At 41.9% G+C, this 26392-nt stretch overlaps 1 protein-coding gene across 2 annotated transcripts in view; it reads right to left on the bottom strand.

The window, feature by feature from the left end:
• Positions 1-11403: 11403 nt before the first annotated feature.
• The window catches only part of NDUFS4 (NADH:ubiquinone oxidoreductase subunit S4), a 57328-nt gene continuing 42339 nt past the window's right edge, over positions 11404-26392 (bottom strand). The window contains exons 3-5 of one of the 2 annotated variants that reach the window (XM_084833209.1): positions 18753-18925; positions 15892-15965; positions 11404-11776 (exon numbers count right to left, since the gene is read on the bottom strand). In XM_084833209.1, the coding sequence (XP_084689335.1) occupies positions 11673-11776; positions 15892-15965; positions 18753-18925 (351 nt within the window). In that variant the 3' untranslated portion in view covers positions 11404-11672. The remainder of the gene's footprint in view (positions 11777-15891; positions 15966-18752; positions 18926-26392) is intronic. The other variant, XM_084833210.1, reaches the window with a different exon arrangement.

The raw sequence follows: 26392 nt of genomic DNA, 5'->3' as shown, positions 1-26392 counted from the left end.
GAGAATTTCTCCTCCCCATGGAGAAATTCGGTGAAATTGTCCTCCCAATTTCTCTGCTCACAAAGAGGGTGGAGAATTTTGAGAGGCTTTTTAAGGACAGCTCTAATTTTAGCCCCTTTCTTAATGCCTGAATAGGGCTTACGTGATACCAGGGGACATAGGTAGGCATGGCCCCATGATTAAGGTACTTTGGCCCCAAGTCCCACTGCTATCAACTTGATCTACTCTGTGCTGTGCCCAAAGATTTTAAACCCTGTTATCGTAATTCCCTGTAATAGCAAACTCATGTGGCTGAGTGCTGACAAGACTGCAGCAAAAAAGGGGTCACTGAGAAACAAGAGGGCAGTATAAGCCTGCTTGGGTGGTGACCCCTGAGGAAAGCAGAAATAACAAACATTAAAAACAAAAGAAAAGGGGGCAACTCCCCCCGCCAAACAGCCCAATGACATCTGAGCATGCTCACTAGCTCCAGGGTGTGTGAATTGGCCTGCTTGATCCCCTTATAGCTTGAGAATGACTGGTACCTGAAGCACTCCTGTTAATGAGTGAAGATACACTACAATATTTAGTTGCAGATCCCACTTGTTTAGAGAGAGAGATCTAAACCCTACTGAAGCCACTAAAAGTTTTGCCGTTGGTTTCAGTCAAGTCAAATCCATGCTAATCATTTTACCTTTGTGGTATGAAAACATTGAGAGAGAGGAAACGATGTTTCTCTACATCTACTACATCCCAGGTTCTAAATGTCACTCGAAAACAAAGTAAAGTAATAACCCTAAACAGAGTTTGTTTTTATTAGACACGTGCAATTTCTTTATTTACTAAAAATTGCATGCCGCTTTTCTACTATGCGGTTTTCTATGTGGCTTAACAATATGTCAAAGCAATGGCAAACAGAATAAAAGAACATTGCAATTATACAAGAACACAAGTAAAAAGCAGCAATTAAATTATTTGCCAGCCTATAAACCAAAACTTTAACCCAGGCAGGGCAGACAACCACTGAAACCCAAAACCAAACAATGGATTGGATCCAGGATCTGCCTGCTGCAGATGGAAAGTCTTCACTCATAGAAGGCGCCACCACTGAATGTTGGGACATCCCCCCCTCCCACTCTGCATCACAGGTCACCCCATTCAACAGGGTCTTCTGGCCCTTTGTGTAGCATTTTCAGGAGCTGGAGGGGTCCTGTGGATGTCTGCTTCCACCAGCCTAGTTCCTGGGACCTAAATCTGGATCCAGTCCATAACAAATTAAAATTAACCACCATAAGGCCCAAATAAATGGAATTAATCCCACCTTAAATAATTTGGTGTGAAGACTACATTACGTTAAATAACATTGTAAAAGATATGCACAACCACCAACTTGGACAGCTTGCAAGGGGAATTACACAAATTCATGTAGGATAAGGCTATCAATGGCTACTAGTCCTGATGGCTATGTATTGCCTCCAGGATCAAGGACAGCAAGCCTTTGCAGAGCAGTTGTTGGGGAACACAAGCAAGAGGAAGTTGTGCTCACGTCCAGGATGTGGGCTTCCCAAAGGTATCTGGTTGGCTGTTGTGGGTACAGAATGCTGGACAAGATAGGTCGTTGGCCTAATCCAGCATGACTCCAACATCCCTGTGCTATTGTTGACACTTTAGTACTTGCTTTGTCTGGAAATTACTGATAGTCAAAGGAAGAGCTGCCATCGTTTCTGCATCATGACATGTCTGCAACTCGAGATCTCTTTGGACCAAGCACCCTCTAACCTATTTGAGGCTGCAGTTCTAAGCATCTTGAACGCAGTACAATTTACTCATGAATAAACAGGCATAGGCTTTCATTGTAAGACTACAAAGCATCTCTTTTGCTCTGTTTAAGGCACACTGCAGATGGGCTTTTCCATCATACCTACCAGCATCTTCTCTCTTAATTCCCCCCCCCCTTTTTTTTTTAACATACTGCATTCACGTTCTGGTGAATTTGAAAGGTTGCTCACCACTCTGTCACCAGTCATTTATAGAATGCTTTACATGCACTGGATGCTGTATACAGAATTCTTTTTTAAAAAACGAGTCCCAGTACACCAGCTCACGATCTAGTGACAGAGAGAGAGAGAGCAGGGGAGACAAAAGGAGGAGGAAGGGGAAAACTTACTCTGTGGCATTTCAGTTGGTCTGAATGATGCTACTGTTTTTGATATTTTTTTCTAATGGACTGCTATAGCTACTTGCAAGTCTCATCCTTCTTAGAGCACATAAGAGCTCTGCTGGACCAGATCAGTTACTCACAGTGGCCAACCAGATACATCTGGGAAGCAGGACTGTTGCTCTCCAGTAGTGGGTATTCAGTGGCATAGTGCCAGTAAGCCTCAAGGTTATATAGAGTCATTGACTGGGTTTGCACAACATGGTAACTCCCACTCAGTGGTTGAGTGCGGGCTGTTGTTGAATCATGGGTTGTTTGTTGAACTGTGAGTCAGCATGTTGTCTGAACCCAGGTCATTTTTTGGAGGGTGGCTTGTTAACTATGCAGTATAGCTTATTTTTCTTGAACAAGCCACTTTGAGAACCCATGGTTTGTTGTTGAGTTGTTCAGGGTGGTTAACAAGCCACACCACAGAAAATGTCCTGGGTTCAGATAACATGCTAACCCACATTTCAACAACAACCATACTCGGCCACCAAGTGTGGGTTAGCATGTTGTGTGAACAGCCCCATTATAACTTTAGCCACCACTGATAGACCTTACCCTTCACGAATTTGTGTAATCCCCTTTTAAAGCCGTCTAAGCTGATGGCTATCACATTTGCTGGCAGCAAATTGTGAGCTTTCCTGTGTTGTAATACAGCCTTCTATAACCTCATCCCCTCCAGATATGTTGTAGCGCAACTCCCATGAATCCAGGTCAGATGAGATTTCTGATACAACATATCTAGAGGAGACCAGGGTGAGGAGGGATGCTATAGAATGACTTGAGTCCCGTGCCGTTTTAAAACAGCGCACCATTATGAATCTTTTAACACAGGGTTGGGAAACCTCTTTCAGCCTGAGGGCTGAATTCAATTTCAGAGAAGCTCCTGGGGACCACACTGCAGTAGTGGTCGGGGAAAGGCAACCCCATCAACAGTACCAGCATATTTTAGCTTAAAGCTGTTACCGCTAGGGCTATGCACCGCTTCGGTCTGAATCCTGAATTCTGAAGCGAATTGGGGTGATTTGGATTGCTTCGGTCTGAATCCAAAGCAGGTCCGGAGTGGTTCGGAGACAGCTGAAGCACTTCAGGTCACTTCAGAAAATTCTGAAGTCCAGACAGCCTGTTTGAGCAAATGTAACAACTTTCTAGAGAAGGAAGGGAGGAGATGGGATGGGAAAACTGAACCTTGGAAAAGTGACATCTCTAGGTCCTAACAGGGCTGAACATTTAACCCAGCAGTTTGTTTCCTTGCTTTGTACTGTTTGTTCTTGGCTCTCTGCACTTCTCAGTTAGTATTCCTTCCCTTCCTATTTTTCAACTCTATATTCTTATAAAAACCAAAGAATACAACCCCCCCCAACAACCTCTTTTCTCTTCTTAGAGAAGAAAGGCTTTAGTGTTATTTTCCTTGCCCTCACCCCTTAGCTTGTAGTTTTTTCTTTCTGTATCTGCGTTTCTTTTTGTCGTGTGTGTGTGTGTGTGTGTGTGCACGTGCACTGTGTGAGTGTGCCATACACATTATTGTGCACAAGCAAACAGTGTGTGGCCAAAGCAGTACATGAATACACAGCCCAATATATGGCAAAGCAGTACACAATACACATAATATGAAGCTTCATCACTTTTCCAAGACACTTTGCCTGTCGCTTGTTTTCCCTTGTGTACATCATAGAATATGATCAGACTAGGCTATATGTATCTTTTTAAAAAAAATATTTGTGTCTTCTTACACTTCCTGGGGAAAAGGGCTGCCAAAATGATCAGGGGGCTAGAACAACTCCTTTGTAAAAGGCTTCAATGTTTGGATTATTTAATTTAGAAGGAAAGCGAATAAGGGAGGAAGTTTATAAAATTATATGAAGTAGAGAAAGTGGAGCAGTGCAATTAATAAATAAGCCCCACTGAGATCAGTCAGTGTCACTTTACCAAGTAACATGTATTGCAATTTGCAGCCAAAGAGATGTTTAACTTTACTTTCTTCCCTTAATAAGAGCCTCAGGTCAGCGGCAGATTCTGAACAGACAAAAGGAAAGTACTTTTGCACTTCAAAAAAACCCTACAGCAGAGATTAGGGATAGTGACCTCATTGTCACCTTAAGCACCTTCTGATTAGGATCTCCAATCCCCTGTGTGGCTGGCAGTTTTTACCTTTTAGTTTCTGAGAAAAGGAAATTTTATGCATGGCTAGCACAATAATTACTGGACTGAACTGTCTCAAGTTTGTCAGGTTCAGTCACCTCCATAGGGGCTGCCAGGTGCCCAAATTTCATGCACTTCTGTGGAAGCACTGAAGAATTTTAGCTCTTTGCTTTGAGAGATTTCCTTGAAAAAAGCAAATTTTACCTGTGCCTAACACAAGAAGTACTGGGCCAAACTGTCTGAAATTTGGCAGGTTCAGTTACCTCCCTTGGGGCTGCCAGGTCCCCAAAGAACACGAATTTCTCATAAAAACTGAAAATGTTATGGTCATTTCTGTTTTCCAATGCAAGTCAATGGGAAAACGTAAAATCCGAATAATTCAGGTATCTGAATCTCAATTCAGATCTAAATCTGAAGTGAATCATGTGCAAAACGGCCTCCGAAGCAAATCAGGGCTGATTCAGAAGATCAGAATTAGCCTCTGAAGGGAATCAGGGGGTCTGTGCACAGCCCTCCTAAGGCCAGTAACTAAGCCTTAGGAAAGACATTTCAACCTTTTAGAATGGGAAACAAACTGCACAAAAGCTAAGAAATCACCAAACTATTGGCAGTTGGGGGAAATGGAACAGAGCCAGGGGAAAAGTGTGAGGCCATCTGGGGAGTCCTGGTAGTCTGGACTGGGACCCCAGGAGGGACAGATTTGGCTCGTGGTCCTTAAAGCAGAAGGTTCCCCACTTCTGCTTTAAGGCATTTAATGTCAAAGGAGCATTATCTCCCTAGTCATTACATCTAGAACACAGGAAGTTAAACCATTTTCTCAGTTTTTGTTATTTGTCTTAAATGAATTCATGCAATTTGGGGAAGAGAAAGAAATACCCAATTCTCTGTGTGGGAGTTGTGTGTGTGTGGTAATATCTGCAGCTCATCTGAAAAAAATACAACAAAATATTCAAAAATTCTCTATAAGAGCATTGAACATGCATTTTGAAAATGGGCATCTGGCTACAATAAATTGTATATTTTTAAAGCAAAACATGTAGTTCTTGCTTGTTGTTTGACTACACAAAATAAATGGTTGAAGGGAGAAGCAGTGACTCACTTGCATCCAGTTAGACACTTAATTTCAATGAGGTGCATTCAACCATACATACTTAAAATGTTTATAACAAGAAATCAAGTCATAGCAACGAACAAGCATTTTACTAAGGAGGCATGCAAAGAATGCTGTAATCTTCTTTACGTAACGGTGGAAAACTTAAAATATCCAATTCTGAAATTAGTTCATATAGTTGCTGCAGAAACATTTCCCCCCAAATTTTCTTAATTTTACTTGATTCACAGGTGACACATCATAGAGATCAAACTTTTGTAAAAGTCAGGCACTTGTCAAAATCATGTGTAGGTAAAAATGCACTACTCATTTCCCCTCTTCCTATGAATCCTTTCCAGGAACCATTGGAGTTTGGGGATACCCCCCGCCGCTGCCGCCTCTGAGGGCAGAGAGAGAAGCCCACCCTCAGAAAGGGAGACCCAACTTTGCAAATGTCTTTCATGAGGCTGTGGAAAGGTCTGCAGCTGGTGCTTCTCTTACCTCAGAGTGCACAAAAAGGAAACATTCTGTGGATGTGCCAGGAGAAGCTCCAGTGCCCTCGGCATGCCACCAGTAGGGGAAGGATTATGCCAGCCCTGGAACTGCCACAATTCATTTCCCTCCCATTGGAGTCAATGGGAGGGGAAAGTAAAAAAAAAGAAGGAAGAAGCGAAGAAAAAACAAGGGGGAGCTGCATTCTCCTTACTTTCTGCCCTAGCAAACAGGGCAATGGAAAAAGCGGCTCCTCTGACTCAGTTCCTCCCTCTCCCTCCCCCATAGGATTGCTATGTGAGACATCTACAGGTTCCAGCACTTGGCTGAAGAACACACAGTTATGCTGCATTCACTGTGTGAAAATATTTAGGCCCAGTTCTGAAGTCATTTACCTCTGATCGATTGATCGAATCAATATCGCCATCTATCAACAAATACTCTCTGGACAGCTTACAGATCAAGTTAAAAAATAAAATGCTAAAAATAAAAATACAATAGTTACAAACTTCAGTAAAACTGTGCCATCAAAACCTTTCCTAATAATACAGATAACATAAAAAATTAGCTCTGAAAAAACCATACTAAAATAGTGACAGCTCAAGGAGTGTTTAAAAGGCCTGGGTGAACAAAAAGGTCTTCAACTGGTGCCAAAAAGAGCATACAGGAGGATCCAGGAAAATGTCTCTGTGAAGGGTATTTCATAGTTGGAGCTGGGGTGCCACTACTGAGGAGGCTCTCTCCTTAGAAGCCTCACTTTACTTGATAGGGGCACATGCAGCAGGGCCTCTGATGCAACACTTAATGATCAGGTAGGCATATACTGAAGAAGGCAATGTTTCAGGTAACCTGGGCCTGAGAGAGCTAATGGGAATAAAATACAGCTATATACAAACTTTGATTCCTGGGGGCCTTTGCATGTTAAATGGATGCATTATAACAGGAAATGTGAATCATGCTTCCTCCATAATGTGTGAAGCGAGACTTTCTATATTCAAATCAGTTGGTGTGATGCTTAACCAGTTATGCCTTAAATGTCACATACTACTTCCTTTCAGATAAAAGTATGTATTCCTTAATTTCATATTTCTAGATTGTTACTAGGGCTGTGCAGGGACGACCCGATCCGACTCGGAATCCACTTCATGGCTTCGGATGCGGGCCCAATTCAGCTCGGGATGATTCGGGGGGGCCTGACTCGACTCCGAAGCGGGATTCGGATGCTGAACCCTGCTTCGGGTCCCCCTTTGACATCCCCGCAATCCCCAACTCCTTTGCCACTGCCTCCCTCTTCTCCACTGCGGCCTTCTCTGCCATCGCCACCTCTGCTGCCGCCTTCTCGCCACCGCCTTCTCTGCTGCCTTCTTTGCTTTCGTCGCTGCCTTCTTCACCTTCTCCACTGCCTTCTCCTCACCGCCACCTTCTCTGCTGCCACTGTCATCACCGCTGCTGTCATCACCACCACCAGCTCCTGAGGCCTGGATGTGTTCTGACTCTTATTGCAGGAAGGCACCATTTTTAAAATGGCAACCTCCTGTTAATTCCTGGAAGTTGCCATTTTTAAAATGGCGACTCCCTGCAGTAGGAGTTGGCGTGCGTCCAGGTCTCAGGACCTGGTGGCAGTGATGATGGCGGAGGTGGTGGCGGCAGCGATGACGGCAGTGGAAGAGAGGCGGCAGTGGTGGTGGATAAGGAGAAGGCAGCGGCAGTGATGGCGGAGGTGGAGACGGCGGCGACGACAGCAGTGGAGGTGGAGGAGGCGGGCATCTCGGGTAAGGACCTGGAGGCACCAGCACAGCTGGCTATCTCTTTTCTTCCTGGGAAGTGAACCAGCATGACCACTGAGTATTTGAACCATACCCAAATAAATCTTTATTTCCCATTCATTCAACCTGACCCAGCCCAAGTCTCTCATGCACACACACAGAGCCAACCAGGAGGCCTGGATATACATTACCATGTGGATTGGCATCTTGATTGGTATATGCATCTGCAACACAGGCAGAAGTCCCATGGATGCTCCCTCCTTTGCTGGATCAGGGCAAGTGCACACCACAATTGGTTATTTTATTTCTATAGCTACCAAATACCTTATGTGAGACTGAATTCTATTTATTTCCTATGCTAATTGCCTTGGAAGTAAGTCCCGCTGTGCTCAATAGGACTTAGCACTGGTTGTCTATCTCCCCCTTTTCAAAACAGCATTAGACCCCCTTCACCTATGCAGGCAGGAAAATGGATCTGCTGCTCTATGAATGTGACCATACACTTGTCACTTGGCTGACTTCCAGCATTTCTTAATCTCCACTGCAGTTACATTAGCACACTGTTTACTTTAATTTACCTGAATGTTTTATTTGGCTTCCCCCAACATTAAAATTTTTCTTTAACATTACAAGCTATGCCTAGGGTTCTTCAAACAGTATTTAGGTATAATTTCTCAGCCATGTGAATGGAGAGGTTTGAAAGTACTCCCTTATATAATAAGAATGCCCAGATCTTCTGTCAACTCCATCTCTGTTTATGTTATACTGACATAAAGGTAAAGGTAAAGGTGTCCCCAACCAGTCGTGTCTGACTCTAGGGTGCGGTGCTCATCCCCGTTTCTAAGCCAAAGAGCCAGCGCTGTCCGAAGATGCTTCCGTGGTCATGTGGCCGGCATGACTGAACACCGAGGTGCACGGAACACTGTTACCTTTCCCACCGAGGCGGTACCTATTTATCTACTTGCAATTTCTTGCTTTCAGACTGCTAGGTTGGCAGAAGCTGGGACTGAAGACGGGAGCTCACTCCGTCACGCAGCACTCGGGTCTCGAACTGCTGACCTGCCGACCTTCCAATGTGCAGTTCAGCGTCTTAACCACTAAGCCACTGCACACCTAGATGTTAATATGTATACATACATATATAATAAAACAGCTGCTCTGGGTTACGTTCAAAAATATGTCTCTGCAATATTAAAAATTATGTAAGAGATAGTGATGTTGGCTTCACTAGATCAGGCCCTAATTCAGTGACACCATAACACTACAAAGCACTTTGCTGAAATACTAAAGGCAGTCTTAACAAGCATCTGAGAAACCCATATAACTGGCTAAGATGGGATGGAACAACAGGTGCACTGGCATAAATGACAGAATTTGATCAAGGGGGAAGAACTGATCTTGATAAATCCATATTATGGAGGTAAATTTTTGTACCTGTATTTCTGTACCACTTAACTATTCATATGACAGAAATCTTTAAAATAAAGTCAATCAATAAATGACTCCCTTATGATGTAAAGTAATTGTGAAAATCCACCACACAGCCTAACATACCAAAGGGTAGAACAACAAATACAAAATAAATAGAAAACAGACTTCCACCTGAAAATCAACTTCACCAGTCCGAAATGTTAAGAGAGGGGATACAAGCAGATTAGCATCTTTTGTAGGAACTGCTTACAAGTGAGGTATCGTCTACATCTGAATTACCTATATACAGGATACATTAAAGAGTTAACTTTAATAGCACTTCTTGTTCAAAACAAATCAAGCCCTAACAGTAGTTTTGTTCACCTGTTGTATCTTTCTTTGCTAGTCTTGGTTTAAAAAAGTGCCTCCCTTATGTTGGGGTTCAGAGCAAGTGGATTAGCTGCATAATAAATGTCTTTGGCTGACACCTAAGTACAATGGGTTGACTAGTAACCAAGTTGCATTTTAACAGTGCCGGATAACCTCTCAAATAATGAGCTCGTTCCTATAAAAAAATTTAAAAAGAGAAGCTGACGTTAATCTAAATTTAGACTTCCACTCCCGATGCCAATGCTTTGCAGATAAAGGGGGATTAGTTTTCCATTTTGCAATATTACTTACTGGATGGATTTTTTAGAAACTGTCCACCAGTACTACACGACGTAGTAACACTGCTGTGCCCTAATGCTATGGCACATTTTAAAAGTTCCTTCCAAAGCTCAAGGCCTTTCAAATTTAAGAAAGTCAGCTTGTCATCTTGACCTGCTGCCCTTGTGGCTACCTACTTCCTGCATGTGGTATCTCCTGTTTTGTGAGAAGTTTTCCCCGCTCAGCCCAGCGGACCTTCTGTTCCATTTAGGGCTTAATCATTGTTATTGGAATTTCATTAGCAGTATATTGTTGTCTGCCCTGGGGGTGAGGTGGGCTATAAATCAAATAAATATTGATGCCTTAACAGTTAGAATGGTTGTAAACGTTCAAACCACATCACAGCTCAGTCAATGACAAGATGGAGGAGGCTCACAGGCAACCTGCACCCTCAGCTAATTTTTAACCTTGTATTAAGGAAACCTTCTATAGAAGTAAATATGTGCGTGATTTTAGGGGTTATGGTGGGGAGCGATTCCCTCCTGCTATTCAGCAACTCCCATTCTCGAGCACCAGGAAGATACTATTCAGAACCACTTTCTCAGCACTTCTCACTCCTGAAAAGTTGGGGAGCCAGAGTTACATTTGCACCTACCCTTGGGAAACAGAAGTAGCTTGCTTTCATTATAGCGTCTCAGTGAAGCAGCTTACTGCAGTACTGAACATACCATGGCAGCATGAGAGAAACAATGGTAATCCTTAGGGACTACTCTGATGTAGGCCAGACAGGCACCATCAGACTTGGTCACTCCGTGGAAAATGCTGGGATAGAAAGTGATGTTCCTGTCTTGGCTGCAGGGAGATGTTAACCTGCTGACTTTCCAGAAGCCAAGACAATCTCCCTAGCATTTTGCCCCACAGCAATCTCCTCCCCAGTGTTCAGGGTCTGTTCAGGAGAATAGCTCTCCTTCCCCTCCTGATGGCAGTAACAGGAAAAAAAAACAGCTTGGTCAGACCTCTGGCAGCTGCTTGATCTTGCTGGTGTGCGTCAAGGGCAAGCAATGAAGCTTTACCTAGCCCTGCCACTGAAAAAACACTGTGCAGCTCTTCCACCTTTTTCTCAACAGACTTCTTTGTGACAAGAAAGAAGATGGAAGCAACAGTGGGAAAACATGTGGGGTTACAAGTGGAAGATGACATCATTGTCTAGTTTGCCCCCACCTCCCACCCCACTAAAATTTCATGAATTAGGCAGGGTGATTGCACTATAAAAGCCTTGTCTGGAAGCACCCTAAGTATACCTTCAAGTGCCAAAAAAAATAAGGTTCTGCAATCTTTGCTCAATCAGAATGCAATTGAGGTTCATTGGAATATGGTGCTTAATTCAATCTTTCAGTGTTAGCCTTTATTTAGATAAGAAATCTTTCCGGGAAGTTGGCTGATCAACAGAAATGTTCATTTAAAGTGGAAGATGCTTAGATTAAATGAAATTTACCAAACAGCTTAAAACAATAAGCAGATATTGACTTCTGCCAGCTCTTAGACCAATTAACCTCTCCTATATCATAAGAAAAAACCTAGGGGAACATCTATTAACAGCCTTTCTATGTAAAAGGGTAGATATTTATTGAACTATAAAATTATTCAAAAGCCAAGGCTTGATCTTTAATGTTGCAGATCATTTCAAACATTCCTTTTAATGAATTCCACGTACAGCAATTTCCTAGAGGTATGAACACCCCAAATCTCCTCTCTAAATATAGGGAAGTTTGTAACAGGTTCAATTGGAGACATCAAAAACATTTTAAATAGACACCACAAGATGCATGAGTAGTTTAAAGGTCAAATTTATTAGGAGATTAAGAGATGTATTATACATAGACTATAAATACAGCACAGCTGACTTTATTCACAGTCAGACGCAGCAACAGCCAATGCCAACCTATTTTGTGGACACCCTTGTTCTTTTGTTCCAAGAAAAGTTTGCGCCATAAGACTTGGATTTAGGTTTTGGAATCCTCCGCTCTTGAACATCATAGCTCCAGCCTAGGAAAAAACATGTTGAGAATTCTAAACAACACACATACAGCCAACAATACGGAGCAAGTGCAACACAAACAAATGTAACTTCAAGCTTTTAAGAGCTAACAAAAAAGAAATAACCAACATATTTGATATATAATATGTAATTACTAGCTTATTCTTTTGTAAAAAGCAGTGAACAATAATCCTTTAAGACAGATACGCCTTAAATGTGACCTACACCTGTTCCCAGGTTTGTCAGATCTCAGGCATTGCATGTTCCAACTTTCGCTGCTCCTGCTGATGGACCAGTACTGACAGTTGACACATGAAGTCCTGTAATCTTATGCATCTACACCTCTCTATCTGATGTCAGGCCAAGTTTTGAAAATATGCATGGTAGCAGAGCACCACAATGCCACAAGGAAAGCAAGAAGGACAAAGAGGTGAGTGTAGGAGAATGTATTAAGTGGCCTTCAAATCAGAATCAGCTGCTTCTGTAGACAAAGAACATTGCCAATTCTTCCATAGGTTCAAATAAAAATCACATGGAATCAAAAGGCACTAATCTCTTGAAGGGGTTTTCCCGCTCTGTAAACCCTATTCCAACTGTATCCCTCAGATTCAGCAGCTGGAGTTCCATGATGATGATGATGTGGTGGAAATGCTGACTATCAAGGAGAAAGAGGAGTTGCTGACTGACAGGCGGGATTAATGAAATGATAAAAGTTCTTGATGAAGAGAACTATTCAGCCACTCAGTAAAAGTGCAATGAGGACAAGCTCTGTCTGTGATTGGGTTCTGAGGGCTACCAGGGGGTAGGAGAGAATAATAGGCAGTGATCCTCTTTCATTCTATTCCCGTACATGTAAGACAAGCTCCAAAGAATTACACAACTATTTCCATGTGTCCAAGTGGGTTTTGAACTTGTGCTTCTGGAACAACAGTCATCCTCCATCCCACCCCCATCCCCCTCCTATGGCAAAAACCCTTGAGATGGAGGGGAATATTTCAGAAGCCGTTTGTAATGAGGTTGATTTTCTGTTCAAATAATAAAAGAATTATCCTGGTGGACACCTAAAATAATTATTTGAAGTCCAATGATATTATTCTACAAAAGACACAGCAAATCTGTCATGACCAAGCCTGTGACCTGGATTGGTGTAACATTCTTTCGTTTAAAAAAAATAGGAGAAGATCCTGTCAGTCTTCTATACAGACGGTTAGATGGGGTGATAGTTTGCTTTGTGTTTTAAAAAGAAGAATTCAAAAGTTACAGAAAAGCAAAAAGCATGTGTAGAAGTATTCTTTAGATCAGCCTTCCCCAACCTTGGTTCATCTATATGTTTTGGACTGCACTTCCCATCAGTCCCAACCAGCATGGCCAACGGTTAGGGATGATGGGAGCTATAGTGCAAAATATCTGAAATGACCTGGGTTGGGGAAGGCTGCTCTAGATCTTGTTTGTGGTAGTTGTGGCTGTCTTTAAAAGGCATGTTGTGTAATCCAAAATGAAGATTTCTATCCCCCTAACAATGTAGACATATCTCTCCATTAAGTGACCCTCTTTTCCATCCACCACAGAGCAACCCAAAGCAAACCAGCTAAATGTGCCATAAGAAAGAGAGCCAAATGACAATCCTATACCACAGGAAGGCCACAGTAAAGCCCAAACGTCTAGCATTTTATCAGCTTAGCAGATCTCTTCCTATCAGACTGATTTCACATGCCTCATTTGTTCTGAATCAGACTGACAAGGAATAGTGGTATAACAATTTGACAAACCACTCTCCCTTTATAAATCCAGAATCTCTTTGAAACTGGGTCTGGATGATGACTATATATTTCCAATGCTCACACCGTATCACAGGAGGAACAACCCCGCCCCACCGAGTGGCATAGATGAACTCTCTCTTATGCCTTAGATTGGATACAGGCTGTCATGCCACCAGCTCAGGTGAGTCCTGCTGCTACTGAACAGACATGTATGAGCTTCCACCTGCCCTTGGGAGTCCATGAGACCAAGCAGGGATGAGCAGAAATGCTCTGTGTATACACCTAAGAGTCAAGCCTTATGAGCCAAAACGGGTGCTATAGCTTCAGTATAAGGGGACACCTTATAAAAAGTATAAGACATTTAAAAATACCTTCAGAAAAATTCATTACTGGGAATAGTTTAAGAAAAATTATCTTGAAGTTATCCTAAAAATACTCTAAGCAGGAAGGCCCAGGTTCTTACATACTAGCTTTCATTCCCCTAGGGACAACTTCAACTTTTGACTCCAGAGTTCATGAATGACAATGAGTTTAATGGCCCCATGTTTTCTGAGTGTTATGAACTAGCACATAAACTACCACATAATTTGGCATCACTGGATGTGCCTGGCAATCTCTGTGCTCAGGAGGCCTACTCATGGAATTAGTGAGACTTGTAGGCCAAGATAAAGGTGCCCTGGCACAGGCATATGGGAAAACATGCATTTCACCCACATTACACTCGGATTTAGGCCAACACTCTTGGTTCCTCACTTCAGTGAGTACTAAGTTTCTTGTCAAATATTTTCAGGAAATGAGATAAATAAAAGGGTAGAGGTTTTTTTTTTTTTTTTTAATGCCAGCGCTTAAGGGGGCTGTGAATGCTTACAAGAACTCCTCAAAAATCCTCAGACTGTAAGATGCTAAGACTGAATGACACATTCAAAATGTATTTTAGTTCAGATAGGAAGATTGCTAGTTAAACACTTTTAGCCCTGTGTAAACGGAGCCTGATGATCCCCAAACTCCACTTGATGCAACTGGAGTATAGCACTGGAGCATCAAAGAATACTAAACAATATTTATCACAAACGTTTATTGCACATAAGTGCTAATGGAAGTGTTGAGAAGGGATTCCTTGTTGCCAAACATATTTCCCCGAAATAATCTCCACTGGATTTCAATTGAATTTGCTTCTGAGTAATCACATTCAGTATCATGGTGCCAACTTCGCAACGGACAAAACAATAAGGATTTGTAAATACGAATTAGTGACCTGATGACTTCAAACCATGATGAGTGACACTCGAGCCAAGCATTTTTAAGAGAGTTCTCAAGCCCTCCCCATCCTGATGCCCTCCAGATGTGCTGTACTACAGCTACATCAACCCCAACCAGCATGACCATTGGCCATGCTGTCTGGGAATGATGGGAATGTTAGTCCGACACATCTGGAGGGCACCAGGCTAGGGAGAGGCTGGCTTACTCTATGAGTCAGTATGCAAATGTGCACTTCAATAGGCTTTTCCAAATACAGATTTCTTACAGTAACAAAGAATTAAGACGCATGGTCTCTGCAAAATCAACTGTGTTTTTCACTTCCAAAGGCAGTGTATAACCAAGTTACCCAAGGGTATATAGCAAAACAGAGGAGATATTCCCTGATATTCCCTCCGTAGATCCTAAGTGCTTCCTGTAGCAGCCAGTTCAGGTCTAGAAAGAGTAACTTTATAATATACATTTGCTTCTAGCAAATGTCTATATTGGCAAAGTTGCACAATAATGTGACACACCTTCTTGGTCAGTCATGGATAGGCCCACTCACTGAGGAAGAAGTGCTCTGGAAAAGCAAAAGCCACAAAACAAGGCAGCACCTTGAGCCAGGCGCTGGCATTCCAGGCTAGACTATGCATTATAGAAATCCTGCCTGGCATGCTTGCAATAGACATACAAGGTACAAATCACTCAGTGGGGCAGGGGAAGAAGGGAACGAGACTAAGAATGGAGTCAGCCAGAAAAGGAGCACTTCCAGTGGAAAAACTGAAGGGTGATTTTCATTATTAGCCAAATTGAGAAGGCAGGCTGTGTGAGAGACTTCTGGCTGTATGAGAGAGGGTTGATGTCTGAATCCTCTAATTTCAGCATTAGGCAGGCACATGGCTGCTGAGCGGGTAGCAGCTCCTGGCAAAGGCCACTGATGTCACTACCCTCTCAACAGCTGCACATGTGCAGTACTGAAGCAGCAGCCCCACTCCTCTGCCACTGCCTCGGGAGGCCTTCTGATAAGTGGATAGCCACCACCAGCCCGCCCCCAATGGTCTTATTCAGTGGCAGAAGCCGGTAAGTCTGTCAGCAACTGCTGCACACGTTGCTGCTCCACATACCATTTTTTTCAGCAAAGGCAATAGCTGCTTCTTTTGTAGAAAAGGACAGAAGCATATTTGACAGAGGATCCGCCCTGTAAGAAATTAGGAGGAATTCAGTCACTTATTTTGAAACTATGCTACCCATCATGTCAGATTTCAGGACGGTGTAGAGCACAAACAATACAACACACAAAAACAAGACAACTGGAGATAAAACTTTTAAACAGACCCAAACTTCTGCCATAGACTGCAGAACTTCTGCAGTCAGTAAAATTTATTTTAATGCCTGGTGAAATAAAAGTATTTTTTCCTGGCACCTAAATGATAACAGCGTTGGCACCAGACTAAGAAGGCCCTCTCCCTTGTAGATTATCTTTGTACCTCTGATGGAAGAGATAGATGGAAAAGAATCTCAGCAGAAGATCTTTAAGAACGGGCAAGTTGCTATGGGAGTAAGTGCTCCTTTGGGTATTTAGATCTGCTTTTATTTTAAGTGGAAGTGTTTTTAATGTTGTGCTTTTAATATTTATTTTAAATGTGATTCTCATATTTATTATGAACTGCTGATGGATTTTATTATATTTAGCGGTATGTAAGTGTCACAAATAAATAAATAAATATCAAGCCATTTAGACCTTTAAAGATGAGAACCAGCACCTCGAACTGAACCAGGAAGTGCACAGGCAGCCAATGAAGCTCTTCTAAAAGTGGAGTGACAAGGGTGAACAGTGTCAAAATTCAGGCAGCCATATTCTATACTAATTGAAGCTTTGGAACTCTCTTCAAGTATAATGCGTTCTACATATAACACATCAGAGTAATCCAACTGGGAGGTTACCAGAGCATCAATCACCATGGCCAGACTCTCTCTGACAAGAAGTGGCAGCAGGTGGTGAATCAGCTGTCGGTGGTAAAGAGCTTTTGATGCCACAGGCCTCTAGTGATAGGGCTGGATGAATCCACTTTCCAGGGAGAGTACAACTCTGTCCATCTCCCCAGACAAAGCACCTTGTCAGGATTCAACTTCAGTTTATGGGCCATCATTCAGCCCATTATTGAATCCAGGCACTGGTTCAGCAGTTCCACAGCCTCACCTGACACAGATGACAAACAGAAATAGAGCTGAGTATCCAAATCCCCAGATGAACTCACCCCGCAGCTTCATACAGATGTTTAAAAGGATGGGGAATAGAATGGAATGGACTCCATAGCATAAGTGCCCAGAGGACAAGCAGGTGTTCTACAGAATTTTCAAAATACAGAACTGACTGATACAAAGTCAAGTACATTCTAAAATAACTCTTTTACAACCCACACAATTAATCACACTCTCTGTCCAAGCATTTCTATTTGAGGTGTGATATAAATTTCCTGCATCCAACATCAAGTTCTACAGCTCCCAATCAGCTCAGGGTGACAATGCAATTTGTGGTGTCAGAAAAATAAAAGGAGACAACAATAGAACTTTACTTTTTTCTTACTTGCATTCTGATTTTATATTTTAAAAGAGAAGGGTGAACCACAAAAGGGACAAGAATTCTTAGCCTTCTACTTTCCAAGTGAGTCAAACATCCAGCCCACAGCCCAGCCCAAAATGCTAAACATAACATGTATACTACTTACTTTTTCTGAATGCCTCTTTCATGAATAACACTACCACAAATCACTAAAATAGAACTTTCAATGCCACCAAGGGAAGCATGATGAATTCTCAGAATTTATGAGAATACATACCTCCACTATGGTGCCTCTGAAATTATATAAAAACTTATCTCAAGGTCACAATAGGGAAACAAGACTCTTTTACTAAAGATACTGAATGCTGCTAAAATGCCCTATTGATATGCAATAATAAAAAAAAGATCCTTACAAAATCTTCAGTATCTGAACTAACTTTAGAAAGCAAGGAGATAAATGATATGCAAAGACTGATCATGAACTGGATAGTTAATTTTCTTGTGATTTTAACATACAATTTAACAAGTGACCATAACACTATGGACATGCTGCTACATGCTATTATATTACAAACATAACACCAACTTTCATTTTGGAAGTCACTCAGTATTAAATTAGGTGGAGAAGGAAATCAAAGGTATTTTTCAGCCTCTTGTAGCCTCCCTTGGGCGACAGCAATCTAAATATGTTACTAAACATATTTAGGATAGCAGAATGAACATTCACTCTACCAGCTTAACTCTTTATATATTGTTGTGGTCAGTACAACACACGTTTATTATAACTGTTGCTAAAATCTACGTTCACTGAGTTACTGAGATCCTTTTTCAAATGGGCAGTGAAAGACCCACTAAAATCTGATTTCAGATTGAATTTGCTGTCATAATAATACTTAGCATTTATATAACATTTCGTATGCATTTAAAGGACTGTACATACATTTAGTAATCCTTTCAACCATGCTGTAAGGTGGGTCACGATTATTATTCCTATATTACAGATGGGTGACTGAGGCAAGACCTAGTGGCTTACCTACATACAGAAGCATAAAGTATTTTCTGTCTGCTTTACCTGAAAGGCACCAACTTCCTTGACTAATCTGAACCAAAAAGGAGTTAAAAGAAAGCCATGAGGCACAGACAATTGTGGGTCTTAAGAGATGTGGAGCATGGACCCTTGGAATTCGAATTCTAACAACTCCTGATGTCCCCTTAGCACTCAAACGGCCTGGCCCTAGGCAGTCAAGCTCCTCTGAGACATTTAAGCAGCTACACTAATGGCAGCCAGAAGATCATCCAATGGCATCCACAGAGGCAGGAGAGGCAGACAAACACTCTGGAGGGGACTGCTAGATTAAACATGTCAAAGAATGAAGTTCAATGATTTGTGCACCATGAACATACTAGCCATTTCATACTTACGTAGATGCCCAACCCATCAGTGGATTTTCCCAGCGCTCCCTTGTGTCAAATTCCATCTTCCATATTTTGGTATTGTTGACACCAGCTTGCATGGCATTACGGGCTGGAACAAAAATGTGAACTTTTCGGGTTTTAATATGCTCTTCTGGTACACCAGTTAAAGGTGTAATGTCCTACAAAAACAAGAAATGACAGACAAATATGACCTCTTTAAGAATGCACATGCAACTGTACTCTTGTGGCAAGAGGTCTTTCCGACTTTCACTGAGAGAAATAAAATGCATAATCCAGAAGGCATCGAATATCCATGAACTACAGACAGAATCTTCTAAAATGAACCTGCAGGAAAACACTCCTTTCAGCCTTGCTCGAATCTCAATACTCACTTAACAGAAATGGACGAGGGGTTTAGACCTCACTATTGCACAGATGGGTTTGAATGGGCTATTGCAAACATTTCTCCTGTGGTCTTAAATGTTGAACAACTGTTTCTGGACAACTATTGAGACAATGTTGAACAACTATTGACCTCAGAGCTATTACTCTGCAGAAGTAAATGGTGTATGGAGGGATATGATTTAAGCTTGACAAGTCAGGTGTTCTGAATTAGTATTTGGTTAATTACTTGAAAGTCTTGGTTTCTCAGTTTGGTTGCCATTCCAAGGTTTCTGAAGACTTTCATAATGGAGAGCCTTAAAAACAAACCCATTTCCAAACTGCAGCACAATCTGGCTGAAATCTAAAAGACTTCTGCATGTATACTCAAGTTCCACACATACACCAGGGCACTGCTCTTCCTACTGCAATTCCCTGTGTAGCCTGAGGGATTGCTTTGAGGGGTCTCCAACTTTCAGACGTGGCTTCTAGGATAGTGAGTGGGAATCTTCAACCACCTTGCAATGTACACAGAACCCTTCTGGTTCCTGCTCATTATTCGAAGAGGGTCACCAAGTTTAAATACTGTCTGTCCTGTTGTTGCTACAAAAAAGCACTGCAGGAAAGAGGGTGCCTCCCACACTGAAGACAAGTTTTGCTTTACAAAGAGCTAAGTTGTACAGTCACCCAATATTATTGTTCATGTTTAAACAGAGAAGCATAATGGGGAACTGAAAAGCCAACATTCTGGCAACATGCTGAGGCAATGGTGCTGTCTGTGTGAATTCCATGCAAGCCGAGAGGGGAAAGAGAGGGAGAGGATTGAATTAGATTGATAGAATGGTGATGCGGGAACAGGGCCTTTGGCTATTGGATTCAAGTGGTGGGTTAAATCTAACAAACAGGGAGGTGTTTTCTCTGTCCTTTGTGCTATCTGCTCCCTACCCTGTCTCATTTTCTCATGTCCTTTATCCAAATGTATGTGTGATTTTCTGGATAGAGAGTTGCATTTTTACACTTGTAAAATTATTATTATATCCACCTCAAGCCCTTAGGATTGGTCAGACTACAAAAGTAAACTTTATAGAAAGCCTCAACAATTCTCTATAGTTTGCACTCCAATCCTAGTTCTCCTAACATCTGTTGACAAAGTGTGGATCATCAAATACTTCCTCCAGAAGCTACCACATTAAGCTAGCAGAAGTAACTCAAAACTGCCGCTTACTTAGGTTTTTGCATGTACAATGCCAACGGGAGAGGCTTGGACTCTCTTCCGTTGCCTCTCTCCAGGAACAAAGGCTGATCTGGTGCAGGTCCAACTACAGGCAGACAGAACTAATCCAAACCAGTGATGACATGACTTAAGTTTGAGGAGGCAAACAAGTTTAAATAGCACACTGGGATTTTTAAATAAGCCTCAAGCTACCAACTTCTGAGTTGCTTCTGTCACAGAGTTTAAATACTCTCACCAGACCATCCTTAAAAAAAGGGGAAGGCATGTCTTCCACTCCCCCCTCCTCTTTTTGTTTCACTTTATAAAATAAACTCAGAGATCAGTCACAACTGCCAAGTGTGAAATGTTTGTCTTGCATTTAGAACTAAGAAAAAAACCACAGGAAATTACAACAATGCATAAAAGCAGAGCTCAGACTACCTAAAGCAAACTGTCAAAATATTTTAACAATTTAATCATAAATGTTTTCTTTGAGTCCAAGTAGTGTTTATACTGAGTTCCAGTCTAGTCAAAATATGAAGACACACCAATTATTAGTCAAAATGTTGCAACACACAAAACTACATTCTCTTCTGACAGATTGGCCTTTGATTCTAAAATAGAAATACCTGAAAGGTTGTTTGATTGAGCAACCAATTGTCGTGCTTTACACAATGTGTTTCACTTGCAGTAAAAAAAAAATAAGGCGAGGCTCACTTGATTGTCCCAGCTTGTCTGTTTATAGAAAATCAACTGGCAATATATCCGCTTTCAAACAAACATATCCTTGGGCTTAGAACACATAAAGCAGGAGAAAAAGATTTTATATCACCAACAAAAGGAAAACCAGTTCTCTTTATCATCCAAAAGATATGTCACAAAAAATACTAACACTCAGAAAAATAAATAATGTGAAGAAAAAATATAAAGGAAAAATAAAAAAAATTCAAAACTCATCCTGATTGGTTTGAGGTATATTACATATATCAAGACAAGACAGTCCAATCCAAGTGAGAAGGCATGAAGACAATTCACAGTTTGTTATTTTACTCCTACTTAAAAAATAATGTTTTAAAACTCTGCCACTATCCACTAATCACAATGTTGCTCATCAACAATGCTTCTCCAGGCACCCTCCAGAAAAAGCACCAATCAGCACTGGATGATAGTTGAATGAACCCATGACATCATCCAACGCAGTACCCAGACAATTCCCCAGGGGCCAAGTCCATGACATGCATCACATTGGCCCTATGAGGAGCTACAGCTCACTGAGAAGAGCATATGCAGAATGAGAGTCAGGTCCTGCATTGCATTTCCTCTGCTTGTCTTTTCCATCCCAAACAATTCAACTACATCAAGTGTGGCATGGGACATCCAAGGAAGTAGCTCTTCCTTTCCTCATACTGCAGCCTACTTTCCTACTGAAAGCCTCACTTCTATCTATTTTGGGGGCTCACCTGTCAGGGAAAACAATGTGGTTATTGCCTTCAACAGTGTATATTGTGAGCTTACTCCTTGTTGGCAGCAGGGGTTGCCTAATTGCAACTTGCATATTACTTACCTTGTGTCCTCAGTAAGGGAAGGGTTGTTTAGCCACAGTTACCCCTATTTGCATGGGCTGGGGGAAGGATGCTCTGTGGCCATGCCTCCCTGTGTTCTGCACACCTACTTCTTTTCTGGGGGAGGGTGGGGTTATAGTGCTGGAAGGGAATGATTGCTAGTGTTCTGGCATCATACCACAAGTCATCACCTTTGGCTATTTATCCCACCCCCCTCCCACACTTAGCAGTTTGAGAAATCTTGTCCTTGCAGCTTCAACTGCGGGACAGGAATTGAGGTTCTTGGTTGGCGACTGTGTCTGGAATACTGGAATCAAGAGCTTTTAAGAGCTTTAAAAGCATGTGCTCTCTGACCATCTATTTTTATTCTCCCTAGCTTTGTTGGATGCTTGATGCTTGCATAAAATGCCTGGCTGCTCCAGGTTTCTTCTACATATAGCATGTGTGTAGACCTAATCAGGCCCGGATTAGAATATCTCAAGAATTGTTCTTCTCTCTATGAACCTACTCAACAACTTTGTTCATCATCTGAGGCCGTGATTTGGGTTTCACCACCACCACCAAAAATACAGTCCGTTGGTCCTCAAGAAAGGTTCATTTCAGCTGAAGTGCTCAAGATCTAGAGCAGCTTTCTATAGGAGGTCTGGTCTGGCCCTTTGCTTTTAGATGGGTGGTGAAAACTGTTTAATTTCAGTGATTGTTTTATGCTGCTACTGCGTAAAGTCCTTATGAGTGTTGCTGGTATTAAGAATTCGTTCCTGTTGTTTTTATCATCATGTATTGTTTTAATTTGATTGTAAACTACCTTGCACATTTGTTAGAAAGGCAGGGATAAATCTTGAAAAATAAAGTAACATATCCCTAGTTGGGGCTTATACACCTCTGGCAGTGTGCTGTGATTGGCTGCAGAGTTAGTCCTAATCCCATCCTGCACTGGGGCTGTAGAGGAGGGAAGACAGGTAGGTGGTGCATCTCTATAGACCCCAATTGGAGTGTTTTAACTTAAAGCAAAAGATTTTAAGCCTCCACTTGTCCCTCACCTTACCTCTCGGTCTGCCCAGATTTTCCCCCTGTACCAGCAGAGCAAGGATATACGTATGCTGGTGTGATCTAGTGCATTCTGCATCTCTAGTGAAAGGATGTTTAGAAGCAACCATATTACTCACAGTGAGAATAATTCAAGGATAGGATATTATAAGAGTTCCGATCCCACCTTGGCATGTGCAAGGACTGCATGACACAGCCATACCCCTGGTGTTGACATATTTGGTGCTTGTGAGAAGGGGCTCTGTGCATGCACCAATGTCCATGTGTAGATTCTTCACATGAGGAGGTATCCTGACTGGACCAGGGTCTCCCCCCCCCCCCCGGTGTACGTGGAGTGCTGGCATGCAAACAGACTCCCTTCTCATGACTGTAGAAAGTGCAGACAGTGTGGGGAGGGGGTAGTTTGTCTAACCTGCTGCAGTTAAAAGTTCATTGTAAAAAAAAAAAAACCTTTAGGATAATTACAGTTCAATGGAGTTTACACATATGTAAGTCGGTACAGGGCTGCAGTCTTATTTTGCTTTTCTGTAAAATTTTGAAATGTAATACATTTTAAAATATAAAAATGACATTTTCAACAGTAATGCTGCTGATTTGTCAGCGTTTCCCTCTATGTCTTTTACAAATTTGGCCTCTCACATTTTTCATTCTTCCCTACAAGCATTGCTTTTCTTTCAATCAGTCCAAGATTTTATATAACATACATTTTGCTCTGAAATTGATCTCTGGTTCTATCTGAAACTGCCCTCTCTCACAGAGTTTACCACACTTATGAATACTTAGCTACAGTTTTTCAAAACGGATAGGCCTGTCAAACCAACTGTTATCTTCACAATTTGCTAATCTCTGCCCAAACTTCTCTGCTATTTTTTTCTGCACACATTCTCATATTTCACACTTTTCCCCATACCGTCCATCTCATTTATTCCCTGTGTGCATATTCAGAAGCACAGACATGGTAAATCCCAATGGTCTCATAGATTTTTTAGAAGAGAAATAGAATATTATCAGATGACAGTCTAGACTCACATGGAATATAACTTCTGGGGTTATTTGAGTGGAACGTTCACTTCACGGCTCACATTTCACTCATCCACCTTCCACCCGACCTGCCACCCTTGATGGGTACCAATGCAGAGCGGAATGCTCAGTTCACTGCTCACTTTATTCAGCTTCCCCCACCCCTCCAAATGTATTTCGAGGCCAAGCCGATTGCTCACTTTGTTCCTATTCCAGTGTTACCCCTCCCCCACCAGCTGTGTCTCCTCTCCGTACACCCACACATAGTACACCCACACATAGCCTTCCAAACTCATCCTCAGAGTGGTTCCATTGCGCATGGACAGTTCTGATTTTTCCCATTTGGGGCTTCCTTCCACCTTCTCCTTTTTTAAAACACTGTGTACTTTTCTTTTTCCTCAAGGCTTAAGCCATTTTGCTTCATACATCAAGTGTCCCATCCCAGGAACCCACCTCTGCCTCTCCCTATGCTAGTTCTTCCACCCAACTCATCTGCACGCAGAACACTGTGCATAAAACTAGGAAGGACAATAGTATATAAAACCCTGTCTCCCCAAATTTGCAAACATTAATAGGTATTTAGAATTCTTTTCAGTCTCCACTTTTGCATTACATCAATCATGACAATTTGTTCAAACAGATGCTGACTTTAATGGAGGGATCTTCCCATAAAGATATATCACACTTTTTAAGACACCTGAACCTACAAACCTGTGCTAGACATTGTGAGCTGCAAATCAGAAGATAAACTTATATGTGACCCACCATCTTTTTGATGGGGAAAGCACACTATGACTATTTCCATTTAGCAAGGCAGCAGGGTTGGGGGCCTAACTTGCAGCAGTATTCAGATTAGCACTATGAGCCACTGCTAGGTTGCCCTCCCAGGGGCCTTTTATGAACCAAAAGTGCACACATCGTCTCGCACATGTAGAGTTCCAGAATGCAGTCCTTAAGTTTTTGTCCTCTACACTTGTATAACACATAGTAATCATGTCCTCCCCCCGCCCCCGGGCTGCAGGACAATAGGAATCATCTTTGCCCCCAACTAGGACCTCTACTGATCTTGAGTATATGGAAGCATGAGCTCTAAACAAAGAGTAATGGATGTTTGCAGGAGCAAGAGCATGACTCATAGTAGAAACCAAAGGAGCTCTGGAGAGAAGCCTCCTTTGTGACTCAAGGAAGGGAAGAGTTCAATCCCTTCTCTTCCCAGAAAGAGATGGACCATTAGTCTAGTGGAAAAGTAGGCCACAGGAAGGGGATCTTCCTACTGAAAGAAGCATATTAGAGATGAAGTATTATTTACTACTGGAAGTTAAACACTGAAGAAAGTTATAACATATCTTAGATGTGCAGCGTTACATCTCTTTTTGCCATTCCCTATCACATCAGTCCACTGAAGGACCATTACTACATAGTGCAGTTATTTAAAAGTATATAGCTTTATGACAGGGCTCTGTTGTCGATGGAAAATTTGTTATGCTTGCAAATCACTTCTAATGAAGAAAAAGGTAACATCTAATGTGAAAGAGTCAAGGCACAAATATCACATATTTTGATTGGCTGCAACCAAACAACAACAAAACTTTAGTAGTGGCATGGGATTTATCCTCTGAAAGCCTTTTTTCAGAGCACGAAGAAAAACAGGGCCTGCTTTAATAATTTAAAATAGCTACATGATGCTGCTAGCTCGTACTTTTGATTCATTACAGCCAAAGTTTCCATGCCTTCAGGGAATGCAGCAATTGTTTACTGATCTCTCTCTCTCTCTCTCTCTCTCTCACACACACACACACACACACACACACACACACACACTCCTCCCTCCCCCAGTTTAAAGCTGGAAATTGAACAGACAGTTGTTCAGGACAATGAGTTCTGGATTGTGAAGCCTGAGTTGTCCTGACACAGAATTGCTGTTTTTGCTTGCAGGAGACGTGTAAGGTACTGTAGCATTGCTGAGCTGCTGCCAAAGATATGGAATAAAGGCTTGGCATCTCTCACATACTTGACACCTAAAGAACACAGAAGCTCTAAAATTCCTATTCCCTGTAGGCGCACTTTCAGTCTAGACAAACTGATTTCTCACACTTTGAAAATGCATTACAACACTCTATTGTGATCATTTCATCCACACAGCTTCAGCTACTGACAGAAGAACCTGTCCTTTTAGCAACATTTCAATGGGCTAAATCTCCCGCTTCAAGACACCATTAAAAACAATATAATACTTGAAAAGAACTAAGTCCAACTCTCTACTGTGTCTCTAGTGCTTTGTTCCGAGTTCAAGTTCTCAGTGAGACTACCTGTGAACCAATTTTCTGAAACAAAGATGTTCGGAGGGGGCTGTTTTGTTAGTGTTTTTTAAATTACCTTTTTGTATTTTTAGCAGTATTGGGCTAAATAATTTCAAGCTTCTA

This window comes from Heloderma suspectum, chromosome 2 (genome assembly GCF_057233095.1).
Source record: "Heloderma suspectum isolate Gila_16-S chromosome 2, 16-S_ref, whole genome shotgun sequence".
Taxonomy (NCBI): Eukaryota; Metazoa; Chordata; class Lepidosauria; order Squamata; family Helodermatidae; genus Heloderma; species Heloderma suspectum.
The sequence above is the reverse complement of the archived record's forward strand: the minus strand, read 5'-3'. Positions and strand labels throughout refer to the sequence as shown.